This window comes from Myripristis murdjan, chromosome 20, assembly GCF_902150065.1.
Source record: "Myripristis murdjan chromosome 20, fMyrMur1.1, whole genome shotgun sequence".
Lineage (NCBI taxonomy): Eukaryota > Metazoa > Chordata > Actinopteri > Holocentriformes > Holocentridae > Myripristis > Myripristis murdjan.
This window is the reverse complement of record NC_043999.1, coordinates 20,611,932-20,634,460: the sequence shown is the minus strand read 5'-3', so window position 1 is coordinate 20,634,460 and position 22,529 is coordinate 20,611,932. Positions and strand designations below refer to the sequence as shown.

Below are 22,529 nucleotides of genomic sequence, written 5' to 3'. Positions count from 1 at the left end.
AAGAGCATGCATCCACGGCGAAGTTGAGAAAGTGCGAGAGGGGTTTGCTGCTGCCAGAGAATTGCGTGTTGAGCTCAAGTTACACCCCACCTAAGTTGTTTGCTGGAACATCTGTGGTCAGTCAGGGTCACATTTTTACTGTCCTATAAATCTCCTCCGGCGCTCTCGCAGTGACGCTGGTTTTGTTAGTCTAAGTCTCAGTCCGTGTTGTTTAGAGGTCTTGTTTCCACCCTGCAAACCCCGCACATCAGGCTCACATGCAAAACAGATGACAGGCACAAATGCTGGCCTCGTACGCACATACCGAGCGAGCAAATTTCCCCTGATCAAGGCATATCATAACTTCCACCCTTCAGTCATGAATGCCATTTTAAGAAATTCAGTGCAACTTTCTCAACTTCCGGATGCAACACTGTTGCCACTTGCAGAGCACCTCAATTTCTCCTGGGCCCCCCTTTCGTATGGAGAGAGGTGCACCGACGGAGGTGTTGCAAAAAGAGACAGACCCGGAGAACGAAAGAGAAAGAAAGAAAGTACAAGTGTGTGTAAAACTGTACAAGAGTAGGGGGGGCTGGCTTTGATCTCCCCCGTCCCCCTGAGAGCCCCGGTGAGGTGGGAGTGCGGTGTGACGGCTGGGGTACACGTTCGCCCTGATTAAAGGGAAATATGCATCAGCGTATAGCGCTTTCCTTTTTATCTGCGCCTGCGATATGGTGCGATGGCAACGGTAGATTGGGGCCGATATACACTGATGTCGCAGCTTTATCTGTGCTCCCCAAGAGCTGAAAACCACCAGAAGTTGAGTCATTCTCATTTGAGGCGTGTGCCGGCTTATGAGGAAGCTTGTGAAGAAGTTGTGAAGCCGAGCTGGTTTTGTGCTGGGGAGTCGGATTGTTGGATTGCTGCTTGTTTGACTAGCACTGGAAATCTCCCCAGAAGCACCCTTTGACCTCTGATGCAGGGTCATGTACCTCCAAAACAATTAGAGCCGAGGGCCTGCATTCCTCACTGGTGTGGGAATAGCACCAGGGCTGGGCCTACAAGAGAGCACAGAGGACATTTGGTTGTGGAGGCAATGGAAAAGCCATGGAAAGCGAATTCTTGCGCGTACAAAATATTTGTTCCTTTCTCTGTTGGGTTCTGTTGCCTCTGAGAATTTGAAGAGCGGTTGGGTGTTTCGCGAGAGAGGGATGCGCAAGGAGACGGAGAGAAAATACAGAGGGAGACGGTGAGGGGGAGAAAGAGATGGCTAATGTCATCGCCATTCATTAAACATGAAGCCTTCACAAGGAATCCGGCTTTTGTTTTTAGACTGTTGTCAGGACATGGCATTCTAGCCTTTCTCTGAACCTCAGTGGAAAGTCTTGTGGTCTCCATGATTACACCGAGCCAAGGGTGTTCCTATCATGTTGCACTCTTAATCTGCCTCCATGAGTGTGTTTGCATACTGTGGATTGTACACGGTCAGCCGAGTAAATAATCTTATGTGTACTGAAACATGTCCGCCCATTGGATTTGACAGTTGATGCTGGTCCTGTGATGCTGCACCCCTGCACCCCTCCCCCGGCAGGCACTGGGCGGGGGAGGGGTGCAGGGGTAAAGCATATGCAGACTGTTTGGCTAACCCACTTAACTTGACCTGTATCTACGGCCCACATACTCACACTTTTCCAGGATGAAAACTCAATTAATCCCATTCTCTGATACTCTGGATACACTCCTCCTGTCAGCCTCGCCCATACACTAAATCTGGCTTATCTGCTTGATGAAGCGTTCACACGTGCAAGGTGTTAAGCGTGTGTGTAAGACGTAGATGAGAGAACAAGAGGGCCCAGTCTCGGTGCTTGACATTTTGGCTTAATTACATTACTATCCGTTATCCCCTGTTTACACAAGAGTCATAATTTCAAAAGTTAATTAAATTTTCAATCTGTCACTATTTAAAGAAACACTTGAGTCATTTAAACCTCAACAAAGCATATATTTATTCTCATGAACATAAGGTTTTTCAGGTACACGAACAGTCACAAGCACAAACACTTTCAGTCTTTTTTTTTCTTTTTGGACACAGTCACCATATTTCGTGAGCTGAACACATTATATACCCCAAATGTGTGATTTTTCACACTTTGACTTTCTGTGCTGACAGTCATGTATTTTTCTCGTCTAACTGAGGAAAGAGGAGTCTGACCCTTAATTCTGTCACTTCCTGGTTTGTATCTAGGGCTAGAAACAAAGGAGAAGTCATCAGTCAGACATGGCTTTCTATGAACAGTAGGTATTTGACCAACTCAGTGCGATATCTGAGCATCAATGATCTGCCCTTTGTTCACAGTCCTAGCTTTTGTGTCAGACGCATAAGGACAGCTCCACATGGCTTTTGTTGCCAGTTTTGGCAATGATATATTCATCTTGTTTCCCTCCACTGTGTGACAGGACAAAGCAGCTGAATCACTAGTTACTCTATGTAAATATATATATTTTGTCAATATATCTATATATTCTTCTATCTATATAAGTCTATATAGTATATATATAATTTGGTAAGGTTTTTAAAACATTCAAGGTACATTCACTTGACCCTGTGATTTTTTTTTTTCTTATATGAAAGATGCACACAGACAAATGTTAATACAGCTACTCACCATGTAGTAGTGGCCTTCCAACCAAGAACGACATTAAGCACCCCCCATCCCACCCCCCCTCCCACCCCCCCATCAGAACAAGCAAACAGAACATAAAAATATCTCAGTGCTGGTTCTTCAACAACCAACCACAAGCATAAATATCCTAAAAGACCTCTGTATTAGTCTAGAGTATAAAATAGCATATTTTTCTGGACTTGACAACAGTTTCCATCACCTCTATCATGACAGAGTTTAGGTGCACACAATTCCACAGGTGCATACATTAGCTGGCAACAATAGGTAGGCAGTTTGATGGTTTCCTTCGCATTTTTACTAAATCAACAGATAGCTTTCTGTCAGTGGTTAGAAGCTTAAAAGCAAATATTCACTTCTACAATCACTAGTGTGAATAAACCCTTGGCATATCACAGAATACACATATAGGCATTTATTTATTAACAAGTCAAGGAGATAAAACTTGGCCTGCAGAGGACCATACTGATTATGAGCCACATGACGCATGGATACCTTTTTTTTTTTTCCGAAGGCCACAAGGATGTCACTTGGGTGCTGGTTGAGAAGGCGTTCCTTCCTGGGTCAAAGTTGAAACTAATATTGCCCTCAATGGGACTGTGAAAGTTTCCAACAAGTTCAAGTCATAACTGAAGATTTTGATCCTCCTTAACTGGAGTAATGTTACATAGAAGGGTTGTACAGTGATTGAGTTTTCAACCTATGATAATTAAAGGCCAATAGATAAAATGTCTGCCAGTGTGACAGTAGACAGTGTGCCCTTGTTGTGAGAGTTACATTTCTCAGTATTTAAACAGTAATTTAACTGTGTCTGCTAGGTTATAAATTATCCTTTAATAACATACTTAAATAAGCAGTAGAAAAAAATATTATTTAATTTTCAACAGGTTATTAAATACAGACTTCCAAACAAAATGAATGCCAAAAACTGAACAGTGCAATCAAAATAAGAACATGAAAAATAATATAGTTTATAAAATTGAATTCTCTGACCTAGAGAGAATATCCCTTATGAATTGAAGCACAAAGATCAATTTTCACCATTGGCTGGATGTTCTTTTTCCTTTTCAAGAACCAAGTCAAATGCGTCAACGCCTGGTGAAAGATGAAATAAGTGCTAAAACACATGAGAGAAACTCTCCATCCCTGTGCTACTGACTATTGTTAGGACTGAGTGAGTATGAGGAGGAGCCATAGTGCAGGGCTCCTTGCCCATCCAAGGGCTAGGCTGGCTAGTGTGGGCTCGGAGCAGGAGTGTCCAGGTCCCCGTCCGCTTCACCCTCTCCCTGGCCAGAGTAGGAGCTCAGGGCATCCCAGAGTAGACTGGGCTGCTCACAGTGGTGGCGACTCCTCCAGTGCTCCATCACAGCCTCCTTAGTGTCCAACACCTCGCTGCACAGCACACAGTTAAAAGCCAAGCCTGCTGCAAGGACACCAAGGCCTCCAATGTCACCTGGTGATGAGGTGTTCCCACCATCCTCTCCCTCTCCTCTGTCTGCACGGTGGTGGGACTGGATGTGCCTCTTCAGTTTGGAGAAAGAGAAGAACTCCTCATCACAGCTGCCACACTTGACCAGGTTGCGCTTCTCATTCAGCTGCCTCCAGTAGTGGGCGGCATGCTTTACTAGCTCGTCCTCAGCCTCGCGACCCCCGCGCAGAGCCTGGCCATCATGCAGTCGCAACTGCACCTCCTCGCCATGCACGTAGAGCAAATGCAGTTTCATGTCGGCAAAAGTGGGTGTGATGGCCTGGCAGCGGCCACACTTAATCTGCAGCTCCACTGGGTCTTCACGATCCTGGCCCTGTTCATCTGATAGCTCTGGAGAGTTGGCTCTGGGGAAGAGAAACAGAGGAATAAAATATGAAACTATAAATCCATCTCATCTATCGCTGTTTTCTGCAGATATTTTTTAAATTATGTTCATCAAAATACATATATAATGAAGAGTCAGATATGTGCACCAAACATTAGGTTGTATCTGCACCAAAGAGCAGCTATGGGTAACAAAAAAGGGCACAAAGAGGTCACAAAAAATTTATACTCAAATGTGTTAACTAACAATGAAACAATCGCTTATAATTCATAATCTCACCCTTCAACAGGAACGTCATCCTCATGGTGGCTGATCGAGGGCTCCACGGTCAGCACGACCTTGTGCACTTCTCTCAGATGACTGAAGTACACTCCCACATATCCAAAGGCCTTTTCGCAGAACTCGCAGCACAGGGTCTTCCGAGGGCGTCCCTCTGAGTGGTGAAGCTTCATGTGAGTGCTTAGACTTCCAGAATGGGCATACGCCTTGCGGCAGACTGGACAGACATACGGCCGGCTGTTGGTATGGCTGTTCATGTGGCTCTGGAGGTGGTGCTTGAACTGGAAGCAGCGGCTGCAGGTGGGGCAACGGTGAAGTGGGCGGCTACCTACGAATACTCTCTGGTGGGAGGCACCTCTCAGATGAAACGTGACTGGGGCTGATTGGGGGGGACAGTCCAGGGCCTTGGCTGTGGTGGTAGTGGAGAGGGGATGGCCCAGTAGGAGCTCCTGTTCTTGGCCATCTGAGGTAATAGCAGGCAAGCTAACAAGCTGGGGAACTGTCTCCATAACCAGCATGGGCTTGGGTCGAATGCTGCGGTATTTCTTCGAAATATCAACTTCTTTTTGTTTGGAGCCTGGAACAACTGCAGGGGGTTTCTCGGGAACCCTCCTACGGAAGAAAGACAAGGACCTCTTTTTCCGTGCCTCAAATGCTATAATGTCTTCCATTGTCTTTCTCTTCCTCCCTCTCTTCTTGCCAGGTGGTTTCTGGAGGGCCCCCAGCACAGGCAAGAGTGTGGTCTTGGCCTGAGGCTGTAGAAGGGAGTTTGGCACCTGGTTATGACTCAAAGCTTCAACTGTCTCGAGGGTCTTGGCTGTGGGATCTAAGGGGCTGTTGAGGCCTGTCTGGCTAGAGAAACCCTTCTTCTCTGGGGACAAGGTGCTGAGCTTGGCAGCTGGGATGAGGGTGCTCTTCATCTTCGAGTAGGGTAGGATGGGCAGTTTGCCCTTGGGTGGGGAGGGGATAATCTGGACCGCTTTGCTGAAGATGGCCGGGGAAAGGACAGTGATACTGCCTGGAGGCTGGGCTGCAGCAGGCTTAGATTGGCATGGCCTCAGTGTGGTCTTACCCCCTTCCTCAGGGCCTTTGCCTGGGGAGCTTTTGGCAGTAGAGGGGGGGTACTGGAGGTTCTGGAGTAGGCCGGTTGTAGCAGGCCGTTCAGAGCTATCCGGAGCTCGCTCCAACTGAGAGCTCGGATACAGGACAGCATTGTCTGGGAGCAGAGCTGTGACTGAGATTTCAGATGAGGCTGGGTCAATCAGGATTACCTGCTCAGAGGGTTCCACCTTGGGGACTGGGTTTTCCTTTGTGTCCTTGGACTCAAGTTGTTTTTTCTTCATCACTGATGACGGCCCTGCTACTAACTTTGTCTGAGTTGACACGGCAACCTTGGAGGGAATCTTCACCCTGGTAGCTAGTGGGGCTGATTTCACTTTTTCTGTGGTCCCCTTGCTCCTCACTGGCTGGTACCTGGGAATGGGCAACTTGAGGTTCTTCTGGATTGACTGAGTTTGTTGCTGTTGTTGCTGCGGCGTCTGTGAGGAGACAGAAGGGGGCAGTGCCACCAGGGAGAAGGTGCCATCCTGACCCGCTATTTGCATCAGTGCATAGTTTTGGGTGGGCACAATGATGGATTTAGGGCTTGAGGCAGTGGAGGCCTCAGGGAGGGCAGAGGGAGGCTGGCAGGACAGGACCGCAGGGGAGGGGGAGGGCACCATGGCCGGGGCCTTAGGGGCGATGCTCCGGAACTGGAGGCTCTTCATCTGGCATGAGGGGCTGGACTCACTAGCTGCCTAATGGAACACAAAACAAAAACAGGGTTGTAGTTACAGCTCTGAAACTGGCTAGCCTAATCAGCCTTACACTGCTCTTATCAAGCATCACGTTTCCACATCAATAACAAATTCCAACATTGCAACATAATATGTAACTGCAGTCTAATATCTCTTTGATCTCACATGATTTTTAGGAATAAGTGAGCCAACAACATGACTTCCTTTATATTCTGCCAAGGTTATTACTATTAATGCAGCAGGATCTCACAGCAGAAGGTCTCAGATTATTTAATGGTGTCATTACAGGTCAGCCCAAGCCCAAGAGAAGGAAACACTGTCAAAAAAAAGCAAGCATGTCCAGGTGTGTGACAAGCTGCCCGTTTACTCATGTCTCTCCACACACACACACACACACACACACACACACACACACACACACACACACACACACACACACACACACACACACACACACACACACACACACACACACACACACACACACACACACACACACACACACGTCTCTCTCACCCTCAGGCTCAGGACAGAGTGCCTCCTTTGATTTGGGCTCAGCATGCAGCCATGGTTCATGCTGGGGCTCTGCGGGGTGCTCCTTGTACCCCCCCTCACTTCCTGGAGGGATCATCCAGTGGAGCGTGAAAGCCGCCCAAGGGCAGGATCTTTACCAGATGAAGAGGGGCTACTCTCTCTCGTCTCCCTCCCTGGTGACCAGCACTACAACGTGGTCAAAGGTACTGAAGATGCCCCTTGACAAAGCCCTGGATTCACTCTTTCACCCCACATTCACAAATAACGTTTCACGGTTATATATTGGGGGTGGTGCTTTAAAATAGTGGTTCTCAACATTCTGAATGGGAGCAAAAAGCCAGAAAACTATACTAGTGAAATGTACCTCTGAGGTAATGATACAGCCACAGTCTTTTCAAAGAGTATCAACTCAATCTATTTTACAGTTTCCATCCATTAATCAAAAGCCACTGGTAGGGCTTTAAAAAGCAATGGTAAAATACCTTTCATTTATATCAATACTGTATCTTCATATCAAAAGGAGGGAGAAATTACAGTGGAATGCTTCAAGATGGCCTAATGGTAAACAGATTTGCAGGTTTGAATTTCACATTATGATCTGACTTACAATAGTGGCCTTTGATATGGGCATAGGTCCAACTTCACTGTGTGATACTAATCGGCAAAAACCACAGCAGTCTGGATGTGTCACAAAAGGCAAGTATTCAACAACACGATTTCTTCAGACAAAAAAAAAAAAAAAAACAGCACTGTATTCACTTTCAAAGGGCTGTGGGCAACAAGCTTTATACGTTCAAAAAGAGGGGGAAGAAAAGAGAAATAAACTGAAAAGGGCATATTGTTTAACAGCTGGAAGTATTTCTGTGAGGAGAGATTATTTATACAGTACCCCTACCGCATTACGACTCCATAAAGCTGGAGATATTCCCTCTCTGTGTGGATAGTTGATTCCAGTTTGACTGTGACTTTGGCTGAACACTGGGTGGAATAAAACCGTGGGATATGGATTCCTCTGGGGATTTGATGTGGCTATAGAGGGTAGAAGAATGGGAAGGGGGGCAACCCTTGGCAGTTTGTTCCATCATGTGAGAGTTTACAGTTGGACATGAGGAGGAAAATGGTGTGTATGAACAGCTGTAGAGGGAGGCAGTGTGCCTATAATCCTTTTGTCACAGATGATTCAGCAGAGACATCAGCTGACACCAACTCATTCCACACAAAAACAAGTGGGGCTTTACACCTTTTTGTCTGATTCCACCTGCAAAAATACAAATAGGGCCTTCTATGAGCTTTTGCAAGGAGAGCCTGGACAGTTTAAGAGGATGTTGCATTTAAGCTATATACAACTAAAGGGCGTTTGAAAGAGCGTTTAAAAGATGCTGCTGATGCTGGAAAGGTGTGCACTAAAGGTGATAAGGCATCATACATGTAATGTGGTCTGTTAATGTGCACCATTTTATCAGAACACAAACAACAAGAGGTACATTACGCTGAGCTGACTCATATCCTGCCAATGTTCCTCCTTAATATGCAAATTTATGCAGAAAGGTACTCCAAAATCCAATCAGATCATCTACTCTATTGATGGTACCAGTGATGTCAGTATGAAATTTCTTTTATGTATTATTCTTGAATTATTTTGTCGATGTGTCTACACACGGACACACACCACCACTGCATGCATGTACTATGACTTAAAAACAGGCAAAAGGTACTAGATAACCAGTAGTTATTAAACTAAAATCATTCCCAGTAGTCATAAACAAGGCTAGTGAAAAATAAGTTGAGAGGCATGCTATGTTACACAACGCTTCTCACCAGCCATGGAGCAATTTGTCATGAATTTTTTTCAGTGAACTCATCTCTCACTGAGTGTCAGGGGTTGTACTTTTGCCCATTTCTTAGTAAAGGAGCTTGTTCAGATTTAAATTGTGAAAATGAAACATACTGAAATGATCTCAGTGACCCAAGTGGATTGGGAGGCAAGACACAGAGTCATCTAAACTATAAATCAGTAGGGCGGGCCAAATGAGCAGCAAAGTCATTCTAATGTGAGGTCTGTGCTCTTTGCCTTATTGTGTAGGCGCACACCTTTTTGGTCTCTCTGACTAAGTAAATATCTTTGTTTATTACAAAATGCTGACTTCACCATATGGTTGAATTTTAAAATCCACTTCATATCTCCTGCTAACAGTAGTACACGAACACACCAAACGGACTACAGCTGACGGCCGCCATGCACAAATGTTCTGCACCTACAAGACTAAATAATTCTCCACACCAGGAGAGGGCAGTGGTTTTGTTATCATGCATAAAGGAACAAACTAGAGCTGGCCCATGATTTCCAGCCACTCAAAAATCTGTTCAAAAATATTCATGGTATGACTTAAGAAGTTTGCCTGATGAGAAATTGCAGCTGCTCTGGCACTGTCAGACTGATCATTTTTGCTTTTGCTTTTTTTTGTTATTACAGCAACTAGATGTCTCTGGTTAGCTAGCTTGGTGGCTAGTTCGCACAACAACACAAACTAATTTCTGTTCCTTTTCTCATGCCCTGATTCGATGAAGCAGAACAGCCAATCAGAAAGCTCTCTCTCATTGACGATCTCAGCTGCTGAACCGACTGGCCAGCCACTGACAAGGGTTGAAAATGCAGGACACACAGCGTAAGCCACAGTGATAAGTTCAGAACAGCAAGACAGAGAAGTATCTGGATTTAGAAAGGGACTAAGGTGTGAGAAAAACACTATAAACATTATCAAAACGAATTCCCCTTTTACAGCTGCTGAGTGTCAGTAATGATGGCAGCCTCAGGCCACATCTGGACAGAATGGAGCAGCCAATGATTAAATCTTTACAGGCCTTAACCTACAAATATTAATACCTGACAAAGGACTCTGGGCTGCCTTAGCACTCTCTCGCTCCATATCCCTAAAGTCTTCTCTCTCTCCATCCATCTATGCTTTCCATCATTTCTGTCTCTCTGCATCCTGCCGTCCCTCTTTCCTTCTCATTTTGGGATTCTCCTCGCAGTGCATAAATAGCATGTTAACTCTCTGCCTCTCCTGTTCTGCCATGTACTAAACCTGCCTATTGGAGGAAGAGAAGGCAGAGAAGCAGGGACCAAGGGAAGAAGAAAGGAAAAGAAAACAAAGGTTTGTTTGATGATGCCTCCCTGCTTGTCAACCTGCCCTACCATTGTCACACATCATTTTTCAAAACTGGGTAAATGACACAAAAGGAGCCAAAGGCAAAAAAAAGCCAAAGACCCACTGATGCTTAAGAGCCTGGCCTGTACATCAGCATGTGATCACAGTTTTGTGGAAACAGCAGTGAGGGCGACAGACGCATGGCGGTAAAACTACTGAAAGCCGAGATGCAAAACATAGTGGTCATAATTACATGCTGACCGCTTTATCACTCAAAGCAAATTCTCTTCAAAATGGTATTTCCAAATTTACTGTATCTATGAACTGTGAATTAACTGAACTAAACAACCAACCTGAGTGTACATGCATCAATGCATGGAATTAGAGGAAGGCTTTCTGACATGCAGACTAAAAACTGACCATGCATTGTGCTCTGTGCACACTTCTGATGTTTCTGTTTTCATTAAGCAGACGTCTCAGCAGAACACACATCTCCTGCAACTATTCAGTTATGCATGTCAAAAAAAAAAAAACAAACAAACATTCAATGCAAGTCATTATTTCCAAGCCATTTGGCCACTCAAGTGTTTTTTTTACTGCTAAAATACCAGGACTATTTTGTTTCTCAATGTTTCAGACTTTCCCAAAACCTTGTTGACATCATTTTACTCTCCAAAGATTCACACCTCACCTTTCACAGCTAAAAAAAAAAAATAATAATAATCCAGAGTAGGAAAGCCTAATCTGTTTTGGGTTATGGGGAATTTATCACTGATTTTTACTGGAATGTCAGGCTCAATATAAACCTCGCAAGTGAGAACGAGTTGCCTCAATTCAAAGGCACCAGGGGGCTGTTGTGCTTAAAAAATGGTGATTTTTCATTGAAAGGAAGAGGGGAAGGTCAACACTGTTTTCCATATTTGAATGGCAAAAGCACCAGCATCCATTCAATTCATCGAGACACCAGGAATCAGTTGAGTGTACAATGGGGACATATATGCAGACACAGGGCATTAGCATTAGCCGCAACGCTGTTTCAGTGATTGAAAATACCTGGACGCTGCACCCCAATGGTTAACTTTTACTATTACTATGATTTGCCTGGCCTTGTCTAGCTTCTGTGGGGAATAACGGAGCGACGCTTGGGAGAAATGTGCAGGGGAGGTCACAGACGCCATTCAATCTGCCACTGGCTCTGGAACGCAAACCACTCTAATCTGACTGGGGTCAGAGGTCAGGGCTAGACTGCGGTGAACCTGGCTTCTGGTGCAGGAGAGAGACTGAGAGCAAGAGACAGAGAGAGAGAAAAGGGAGAGAGAGAGAGAAAAGGGAGCGAGAGAATGTGTGCGTCAGAGAGAGAGAAAGAAAGGGGGAGGGTGGAGGATCCACAGAGACAGATTATCAGGTAAGACCAGAGGGTGAGAGGTGAGGTTCTGCTGTTTATATTGGAAAACAGGTCAGGGTTGAGTAAGAGGGCAGCACCGGGACGAGCCAGGCATCCACCTGGAATTGAATGACGTGGTACAAATTGCATCGAAAAAGCTCCAAACACACACACACACACACATACATACATATATTTCTTGCACACATCCTAAAACTGAAAATGGGTCACATGAAGAGGTGCTGTGGCCAAGACCGAAGGACTTGCCAGCCAAAACAACCTGCCTATTGTTAAACAGTAACACAATTTTGCGAGCAGTAACAGTCCCATTTTGTGAGATGTCAAAACATGGATAACGCCGTGTTTTGGTAGCATCCCTGATGCATTCTCTCATTCCGCTCCACTTTTTCTTGCACTTGGCCGACTATTGTTTAAACTGCAGAGTCCAGTGTTTTCCCAAACTATGCAGACTGAGGCCTGGGCCCAATGACAAGACAACCTGGTGTATATCATGAAGGGTTAGACAACTGAGGAAACCTCTCATGTGAAAATGTTATCCATCGGACAGTGTTTGTTTACAGTAGAGAATGGGAAAAGGGAGACCGTTTCAATCTTTTTCCTGTAGTTTAAAAAAAAAAAAAACACATCCAAAGAAAAGACGAGTCTTGGGGGGAGGCGGAGCAGAGTAGTGAGAGGTTTGTTATCTCCCTTGTAGGTGAGAGCAATGCTCATCTGGGACTCAAAGATAGAGCCTGGAGATGGAGGGGGTCTGGAATGAAGTAAGGGTGTGTGTGTGTGTGTGTGTGTGTGTGTGTGTGTGTTTGGGAGGGAGGCCAAGCTCCCCCAGGTTTTAGCCCAGATGAAAGGCCAGGATCTGGGCTAGATAAGAGGGCAGATCGCGGGGGGTCGGGGCCAGCCGGCTGTGAGAAGCCATGTCCAGCGGCCATGTTCCCCCAATCTCCTGTCTGTCTCTCTCTCTCGCTCACACACACACACACACACACACACACACACACACGCCCACACACACCCACACAGGCGCACGCCCGCTGGGATTAGTGAGCGTGAGAGAGAAGGAGAGAGGTAGAAGGAATAAAAATACTTAAATTTCATCTCTCTCTCTGCTCTCTTAGAGCTGTCAAAAATTTGAGCCAATATGAAAACACAATAAAAGTGCACTTCATGGATCTGGCAGCCCAAGAGGAAATCAGACCATTCCATTTTTTTTTTCCTTCTGAGTGAACTTAAGAGTTATCTGTGCTCGATTGCTTCTTCCTGCATGCACACTAAGCGCTCATCTTTCCTCTGTAGGGGTAGAAATTCTCCAGCCTAAGGTAGGTGTGTGTGTATGTCTCTGTGTATGTGTGTGTGTGTGTGTGTGCGTGTGTGTATGGTAAGTAGCAGCAGTAGGAGCTAGGGTCTCTCTCCCAGGAGCGAAAGGCGGTCAGGGGGAAAATGAAATCAGTGTTTGCAGAAGTCCTTGTTTCATCCCAGAGCTCCGCTGAGTGAGAGGGCCAAGGAAGAGATGGACACACACACACACACACACACACACACACACAAGCACACATAAAAATGGAAATATGGTCGCCTACAGCTGCTCCTTTTACCATTTTACTGGACAACAAAAAAGAAAGGTGTTACAAGAGGCAACATAACACCATATGGTATTCGTGGCACACATACCTACACACACACACGCGCACACACACACACACACACACACACACACACACACACAAAGGACCGTATGTCATCCACTGTCACCTGAGCAAATCAATGCAACAGAGAAATCCATTCCAATTAGGACCCTGCCGCTCTGCCCTGCATGGGAATGTAGCTTAATCGATAGCAAAATCCCACTGCTAATGACAGAAAAACCCACTGTTTCTGGGATGGAATACGCAAAACCGAAACTTCGGCATTTCGCTTTTAGTGACATTAACGTCTCAGAAATGAAGGAAGATGAAATAAACTAATCTATCACATCTGAATAGGTTTACTTTGATCCAACTTATTTTTTTCAGGTATAGGTGTATCTAGGTGAGGCAGAAAATATTTCTTCCATGGAGGGCGGAATTCTGAGAAGCGGGCATTTCCGGAAAAATGGGGCCCTTAAAGAGGACCGGAGCACTGCCACGTCAAGGCAGGATGCTGTAAAACCCTGACAACCGGTGACCTTTGACCTGACGTCCAACGCGGCCATGTGTCATTCCTGAGGAGCTGTCACGTCTTCAATCAACCGTGCTCACAGATGAACCAGATGAGCAAATGAACACACACACACACACACACACACTTTGGTGACGCTGCTGCCTGCTCAGAGCTGATGTGTGGAACAGAGGTGACAGCGGTGCGTGTTGATGTGTCGTTGTGTGTGTGTGTGTGTAGGTGTGTATTCAAAGTCTGATGGGCTAACGTGTACCCCTGAGGCAGCCAGCACCGTGTTAGCCATCCGGACTGTGTTCAACACTAAACCTTTACCTGACCTTTCCCTTTGCCGTGACATTTGGACCCTCTTGAATAGGTCAAACAGCACTAAAGAGTGGTGAAGGAATGGAATAGAGAAAAAGAAAAAAAGAGGACAGAGTTGAAGGCTGTCATAAGTCAATGTAGGTGGATATTAGGGAGCATGTGTGGAAATCTAGTAGAGCAGATAGATGAGACAAAGAGAAATCTGCATGAATGAAAGCGAGCATAGGAATGTGAAATGATACATCCATTATTCATGCACAATCCTTCAGTCAAGTCCCCTGATAGAAAAGGGCAAATCTGATCAATTTGGGTCACAATTTTGCCATCCCAGACAAAATTTTTGAAGCTCTGGAGAAATTCTTTGGTTGTGAATAATACCAAAACGTAGTGTGCACATCTTAAAAAAAAGGCAAAGGCAGTTCTTGAAGAAAGATGCCTTGACAGTGATTCCAAAATACTTGTTTTGACATCAAGTCTTCACCAGGCATCGGTGCGAACAATAGCACGTCGTCATTCAGTTTGACAGGTATGAAAACGACCGGCCGCTTGAATTTGAGGCTCTAAAAATGTTTGGCATTGTCTGAGGCTACAAGTTCATTCTGTGGAGTGATCAAGAAGAATGTGGTGGGGTGCCAGACTGGACGTGATTAACAAATCCAAAAAAGGACACTGGTGGACATAGGACACAGTAAAGCAAAAAAGTGCAGACAGTGTGGAAGCAAAAAGAGGAAGCAAACCATCATACTGAACTTGATATGAAGGATAATTGGCAGACCTAAGAACAGAAGTAGAAATGTTGAACTCCCAGAATGTATGGCAGAATGTATGAGATGTAGGACATGGCATCGTTTTACAGCTCCACATCAATTATGTTAATAGTCTCATTTGGAGTCAACTTATTTTTCAGGTACGGGTGTTTGTAAGTCAGGTAGAGAAATTCCTTCCACAGAGATTTGGACGTTTCTAGAAAAACAGAGCCATTAAAGAAGCACTGCCACAACACAACGGGATGCTCTAAACTCATAACAAACAACCTGACCTTTGACCTGATACTGAACTTGAAATGAAGGAAACTGGCAAGACTAGGGGTCTGTCTCAATCGAAGGGCTAGATGACTACTAGGTTGCAGCCCACGGTGCCCACGTAGGAGGCGTCCGACGTAGGTGCCGATATCAAGTTTACCGGAACTAAAAGTTTAGTGAATTGGGACGGTGTAGCCTGCGGAGGATTCCTACGTCATTATTATCGAGGCTTCCCGAAGCGCATTCAAGTGATGCAGCGTAAAATGCCCAAGTAGGTTTGGGAGGTGTGTCAGTGAACACCTGTGCATGAAACAAAACGATAAGCAGCTTCAACGCTCTCAAGATGGACAACATTGATTCTGTAGTTTTATGTATTTTATTTTATTTTGTCTTCGTGCAGATGCAGAAAATGAAGATAATTGTTACACCTCACAAATTGCAACAGACTATCCCAATTAAAGTAACTGTACACATGGCTACATTGTAACGTACCTGATGCGCTGATGGTTGCTGTGGAAACATCATGCAAAATGCCTATCTAGCTCATCTAAATAAACTTGCATTTACAGGCGTTGTTCAGATACAGTTATCAGCTAAACCGAATCTATGGTGGTAATTATAGGCATGAAAACTTATCAAAACGTCATGATATAAACATGAAGACGGTCTAAAACATGCTTAATAATTCCAGCGATGGTGGCTGATCCAGAAATTCAACTGGACCCAAAGGTACCCTGGGAAGTAGGCTGTGATGTCGGCCGCGAAGCACCGTGGAGGTGTATCCTGCAAATGAGTCAAAAATAGGCCGGATCTGTCGGCTGCATTTGCAGGACCCCGCGCGGTAAAACTGAATTGGGACAGCACTTGTCGCGCCGCCGTGACGTAAGCAGCCTACAAATACGACCTAGGTAGCGTACAACCTTTGAATTGGGACAGAGCCTAGATGTAAGATGCAGGCCCACGCGTGTGGGACAAACATTTGCCGGTGAGCCTCAACAGAAGTAAAGAACAAACATGCTGAAAATGTAGGCTTTTTGTTTTGATTTGATCTGGATCTCTTGTTGACACACAAATCATACACATACATGCATAGATACACATATAAAACCTACATACACTGGTCCACATCTAAAGACCTAACCTGACCTAGACCTACTCTACGTTCATTGGCGCCTATACTTTTTTGTACCTACATATACACATATTCATCAACATGTGTTCACGTATAATACCAACCTAATGACAATGCAATACAATGATGTGATGATAACTACATCTTAAAATCTAGCGATCAAGGCAACATAACTTGTTCACATTCACTGAAGTTCTTCAAATGCCTCCCATGGATCTTAAAGAATTTCAGTCACCTCAGCCCCGTTGGAAGAAAAGCGATGCCACCAAAAACCTTCACTGGGACACTAAGAGCACCTGCATTCTCAGTCCCACCTTAATGACTCTCAACGCAATGGGAGAACTTGTTTAATGGGGATCCTAGAAGGAAGGAAGGAAGGAAGGAAGCTGTTGGCTTGCTAATTTTAGGCACTCTGCATCTCAGATGAAACGGTAGAAAAGGCAGAGAGGAGGCGTGGAGAGGCGGGAAAGTTCTCTCTCTTCCTCTCGCTTTACTGACTTTCTGCATCATGTCTTTCTAACCATCATTACCCCCTGCATCCATCTCTCTCTCAAAGCTCTTTGATTTTCTCTGAATCATTTCTCCCTGTCTGCCTTTCTCTTGCCCTCCCTCTCTATTCCTCTTCCCATCTCTCTGTCTTTCTTCTTCTTCCGTCTCTCCTCTCTTTTATTCTCACCTCCCTCCCCTTCTGTCGGTACCTGAGTAAATAAACAGCGTTGTGTGTGATGCTAATTAGAGCAGGTTCAGGGACGTGACGAGCCCAGAGACAGATAAACAGCAAGGCGGGGAGGGGAAGAAATGAGATGAGGGGGTGGGGGTGGAGGTAACCCACCCCAAGGGCAACACAACACAGACACACAAACACACGTCAGCTTGGCGGTGAAGGACAGACAAGAGTGGTTTCGGCTTTCAACCCAACTTAGGGTGGCTTTGAAGCGAAGGGCAGTAGCAAGGTAGTGGACTTTGAAAGGGCTGCGCTGGAGTGAAGGGCGATAGCACAGCAGAGGAAAGGGGGCGCTTCAGCTATGGCAAGAGGGAGGAAACGTCGTGCAAACTTCCTTAATGACGGCTGCTCTTGCAGATCTGGTACAAGATCAAAAGAATATGCAGATGATCCCACCGGTTTTCCTCCTGTTGAGGTGAGGTTGCGCTTCTAAAAGCAGGTCAATGAAAGGCAGCTTGTTCTTATTTAGTAAAAAATGGCCTTTCTGGGGTGGGGAAGCTGCTAGATAAGCAGCCAAAATGTGCATGTGCAGTGTACATTCTTATTTAGAGCGTACCCAAGCAGAGAGATAAGTTCATAGTAACTCACACTCAGGCAGTACTCAAGAAGTTATAGAGAAACTTTTTTTTTGTAAAAGATTTTTTTTTTGTCAATTCTGTTTTATTTGACAGTAACAGTAGAGAGAGACAGGAAAGGCAGGGAAGAGAGGGGATGACATGCAGCAAGTGGCTTGAGGTCAGATTCAAGCCCAGGATGCTGCTATCAGGACTCAGCCTTAACAAGTGGTATGCACTTTTGACCCCAAGGTTGCCAGTCTGAATCCTCAGATTGGCTGGAACAATCTGAGCGGAGAAAGTTAACGAGAAGCTTTATCCAGTTCCTTACAGGACCGTTCCACTGATGCTGAATGTTTGGCCCATTTACTGCAGTTTATTTTAGATTGCAACAAACCATTGTGCAAATCATGCAAGGCTACTAAAGATTTCACAACAAAATCCCTCCCATCAAAATCCCTGGATTTTCAAGTCATTATTTTAACTCACCCTATAATGTTCTCCTTCTGCAACTTATAAAGTCATCAACAATCATAAACCACTGAACTGACAATTCGCTGTGCAAAGCAAACGAGGGGCTATTTTCCCTGGCGGAGGGGCCGCTTCACCCAATTCCAAGTCATGGAAACACAACAGTGCTGCTGCTTTTAGGAAAATTAATGTGGACAGCTTTACTATGGTGATGGAATACGGTTATGAAGAAAGATTGAAGTCTCTGAAAGTTCATTTTCATATTGTAGTGGAATGAATGGGAACCAATTGATGGATAAAAGGTAGGAATTTTGTGGGGGAAAAGATTTGTAGAAAAATGTCGTATACACATTTTGTTGAAATTATGCTAAACATAAAAAGTCACTGGTATGGTCTTTTAACAACCGCAGAGGTGCCCTTGTGCAAGATGTCAAACCCCAAATTGCTCCAGCGGAGTTACCAGCAGATCTGTGACTATGGTTGTTCCCTGCAGCTCCCAGGTGTGAATGTGCTTAACTGTGAATGTAAAGCAGGGCTTTGATGAAAAACAGCGTGAACGCTCATTCACCTCTACTTGATTAAATAGTCGAAGAGAAAAAAAAAAAAAATCATGATATACCACGGAGCAGTTTTCATTCCTGAGGGGAAAGGGGAAAGGTGAAACGCTCATGTGTCTCTCTCTCTCTCAGTTCACAAATTGAGCAGCTGCTGAGGTGTCTTTGTTGGGCATTACAACTGCAGGAAACATTGTCTGGCAGGATCAAAGCTCGTCTTGGACCGTAATGACTGTTGTTACCATCAGTGATGCTGCCGTTAAATTAACTAGACGTGAGCGCTGTTCGCTCTAATGGTGGGATTTCACTCTGCTGGTACACAGGGCGCAGAAATGCACTAGACTAGGTAGAGAGAGAGAGAGGAGAGGAAGCCCAAGGCAAAGAGGATGGAATGGCCAGTAGCAGCTTCAATACTGTTAACTTTGTAACATGTTTCAGGAGATAATCCTTGCAGATAAGGTAAACAGTTTCTTTAGTGTTATCCAGAGACGTTCCACGATTTAAAGACATCTTACAATTCAAGATTATGTCTAGATTGGTCCTGACAGGTGCGGGGAAAACCTTGCACTTACAAAGATTTACATAAGCTTTTAATCTCACGTAAAGTCCAGTGCAAACACTGATAGGGAGAGAGAACAGAGAGTCGAGCGGGAAGCAGAGAGGATCATGGTGTAAGAGATTGAGGAGGAGAGGGGAAATGGAGGGAAATGTGATGGCTGGATAGATGAGCTATTTTTATAATGAGGTCAATGTGAGCTGTGGGATTTCATTCTCCTGGGAAACACACACACACACACAGTCCCACACACACAGGGGAACTGCAGCCTCGTATGGCTCCTACTGAGTAGGGCTGCCTCTGTCAACCTCTGACAACAGAAGAAGAGGAGAAGGAGGAGGAGGATAGCAGGGAGGGGAGAAAGAGACAACTCCAGATGTCAGAGAGAGAATTTTGACCATAACCTGATTGGTGGGATATTCCTTCTCATTTTTTGCCCTCTAGTTCTTGTATGTGAAAAAGACTGTGTTCAATAATTAAACAACACTGACATCTGCTTTTTTTTAAAAAAAACAAACTCAAATAGGTTTCTTCACCCACATATCTCCCACTGTTCCTCCCAATAGCTGTGAAAATATAACAACAGAAGAAAACTGATGTTCAATGTACAAATTAAACTTAGGGATTTACCAACTGGATGGTTCCTTCCTCCTTAGCTCCTCTTCTGTCGGAGCGGTGCCGGGGCTGTGGTCCTGTCCCCCCCTCTCCACGCTCCCCTGGAAACATATCAAACATGAACCTGATCTCAGGAAAATTCAATAAGGAATTAAGCAATCAGTACAGGCAAAAAGGATATAAATTTCCTTTTACATTTCAGACTGTTATCTAGAGTGGCATACAATAGGACCAACAGAAGGAGCATCATGGATTTTTTTCCCATAAATTCCTAGAAACATTATTTAAACAGGCGGAGTGTCGCATAAGTGATCTGTTTGTGTCAAGGTATAACAAGTAACATGGTGTGACGACAAAGTCAGTTTGGTGGTGACATGATTCGCACACTAGGACAGTTATGCACGGCCTGTTTCACAAGCACACACAATGCACAAACTGCTTCACTCTCTCATGCATCCCCGTCCCCTCTCTAAATGTCTGTCGCTTTGGCCCTCCATTAAGCGAAGCGAGAGCTCGTTTAGCCAACAGTTTCTAGGCGGTCGGGGACACAGACTGCCCACTCAGTCAGATCCAGCCGTATTAAATAAATAAGGAGCGCTCTTCTGTGTAAATTATTCATTTAACACGCCTTATCCTCTTCCAACAACCTTGTTAGAGCACCTCAGGAGTGGAAAGGGGTGTGTGTGTGTGGGGGGGGGGTGAAGCAGGGAAAGTGGAGGGGGAGAAGCAGACACTACGGTTCATGTGCGACTCAGCAGAACCTGTGGTGCATCTCTAAGCTCTATGGGTGCTCAGTCAGGTAGGGGGGCTAATTCGCCCTGACACCTCCTTTGTTTCAGGGGGGAAAAGAGCTGCGTACACACACCTACGCATTTGCTCACATGCACACATGCTTGAACACACACTTGAACAAATGCACAAACTTACACATCAGAGAGAGACAGAGAAAGAGAGCACAAGAGAGGAATTTTCAGTGCATATTCATAGAATAATCATTCTAGTTGTCTGGATAAATTATTGAGAAACAGGAGTCCAGGACACGCAATGCTGGAATGCAGTGGCTGTTTTTTGTGCCGCCTGAACTGAACTCAGGAACACAGCAAGTCATCTACTCTAAACAACCTGACTCTAATGAGCCAAGATTGGGATGGATAGGAAAATGCTTATGTTGAACAAAACCACTCTTCTATTTATTAACCTTGAGGACAAAAGCACGACACCGCTGAGCGGCTCACATTTTCACATTTTATTTTTGGCAGGACTGGGCAACACTTATCTGGTGTGACAGCACGCTATAACTAAAAGCAGCCTATGCTGCACATACAACCTTCAGTTAAATATTAAAAACCACACTGATGGTGATGAAGAGGCTACCAAAGCAAAATATGAGAAAGAAAACCACTGATCAAAGAAACTGCATTCAAATAACACCAAATTCATGATACAAAACTTGAAATCCTTCAGAGTATCAAGCTTCAAGATTCACTGCAATTCATTATGGGTATGAGGAGGCTTAACTTTAGAAGCAATTTCTGAAAGTCCAAGCTAACCCAAATTACCTAGAGCTCAAACTACTTCCATGATCAGGTATTACAGGTTCCAGCCCTCAAATAGTGATTTGGTGTACAAGGGCAGTTTGTGGAAAAGTAAAACGTAATTTCGCAAATGCTGACTTTGTGCATGAGGAGAAGGCAAGACCTATTTTCTATATAAAGGTACAATGATGAGTGTAAGAATTTTCCCCAGTTATGAATCTAAGAGCCAAGACCTAATTATGGGTTAGAATGCTTTAGGTGAGCTTCCATACTGCTAGTCTAATGGCCATAACAGAGCCAGGCAGGCCCAGCCAGTCCCGTGTCTGAGCACTTTCTACAGCAAACCTAAAGAGAGTGCCTGGATCAGCCCAGCAGTGACCAAACCTGCTGTCTCTCTCTTCACCTCGGACTCCAGTGTTCAGCCCCAGAGCGGGAGGTCGTTATGTCAACTCTGACAGTGCTCATTACCGACCTCTACGCTTTGAATTGGAGTTAACAGGCTTTGGCCCAGGCAGAGGCCGGTCAGACCTGCATGGTACAATGGGATCAGTGTGTGTGTGCCCCAAGAGTCAATCACAAAACACTTTTTCATTTCTAAATAACACCCTGAGGGCAATGTATGCTAGAGAAGCAGAGTTTCAGAATGCAATGACATTGACTCCTTATTCTTACTTTCATGCACAGACTCCTTCAAATGAAGACAAACCATAGCAACATGCAGACCAGATAATATAGCCTTATGACACAGATTTACAATACACAATGCGATGCAAAGTAAGCCTTTTAATTCCTTTTAATGTTACAGCAAATTCAATTTGAAAACAATTTAGCAGCCAAAACAAACCAAAAGCTAGTAAATAGATGACCATTCGTATAAGACACACGGATATTAATTCAGAATAAAAATTCCAACACATCTGCAATAAATGATACTATATTGACTTAAGAAAAGAGGCACTTGAGCTGCCTAATGAGACATCATAATCACAAAGATATATCACACATATCAGTTTATGCAAATGTAATCATTAATTAAACAAATTCATGCATGGATTACTGAATGTTTCTGTCTACTTTTATTTACAAAATGCATGGGTGGTATTAATATGCACTCTGTAATTTAAAACAATAAAGGGTTATAGTATTTGCAAGAGACTCAGTTTTTCCTCAGTGTACAAATTTATACAGCAAAGTGCTCCAAAACATAAAGCAGATCACCTGCTCTAAAGCACCTGGCGTGTAAGTATGACGTTTCTGTTATGTGTGTTCCTCAAG

At 44.6% G+C, this 22,529-nt stretch overlaps 1 protein-coding gene across 4 annotated transcripts in view; it reads right to left on the bottom strand.

The window, feature by feature from the left end:
• Positions 1 to 1,960: 1,960 nt before the first annotated feature.
• Positions 1,961 to 22,529, bottom strand: part of znf438 (zinc finger protein 438) — a 43,875-nt gene continuing 23,306 nt past the window's right edge. The window contains exons 2-5 of one of the 4 annotated variants that reach the window (XM_030079116.1): positions 19,735 to 19,820; positions 7,066 to 7,761; positions 4,754 to 6,549; positions 1,961 to 4,493 (exon numbers count right to left, since the gene is read on the bottom strand). In XM_030079116.1, the coding sequence (XP_029934976.1) occupies positions 3,893 to 4,493; positions 4,754 to 6,549; positions 7,066 to 7,125 (2,457 nt within the window). In that variant the 5' untranslated portion in view covers positions 7,126 to 7,761; positions 19,735 to 19,820 and the 3' untranslated portion in view covers positions 1,961 to 3,892. The remainder of the gene's footprint in view (positions 4,494 to 4,753; positions 6,550 to 7,065; positions 7,762 to 19,734; positions 19,821 to 22,529) is intronic. The other 3 variants (XM_030079117.1, XM_030079118.1, XM_030079119.1) reach the window with 3 other exon arrangements.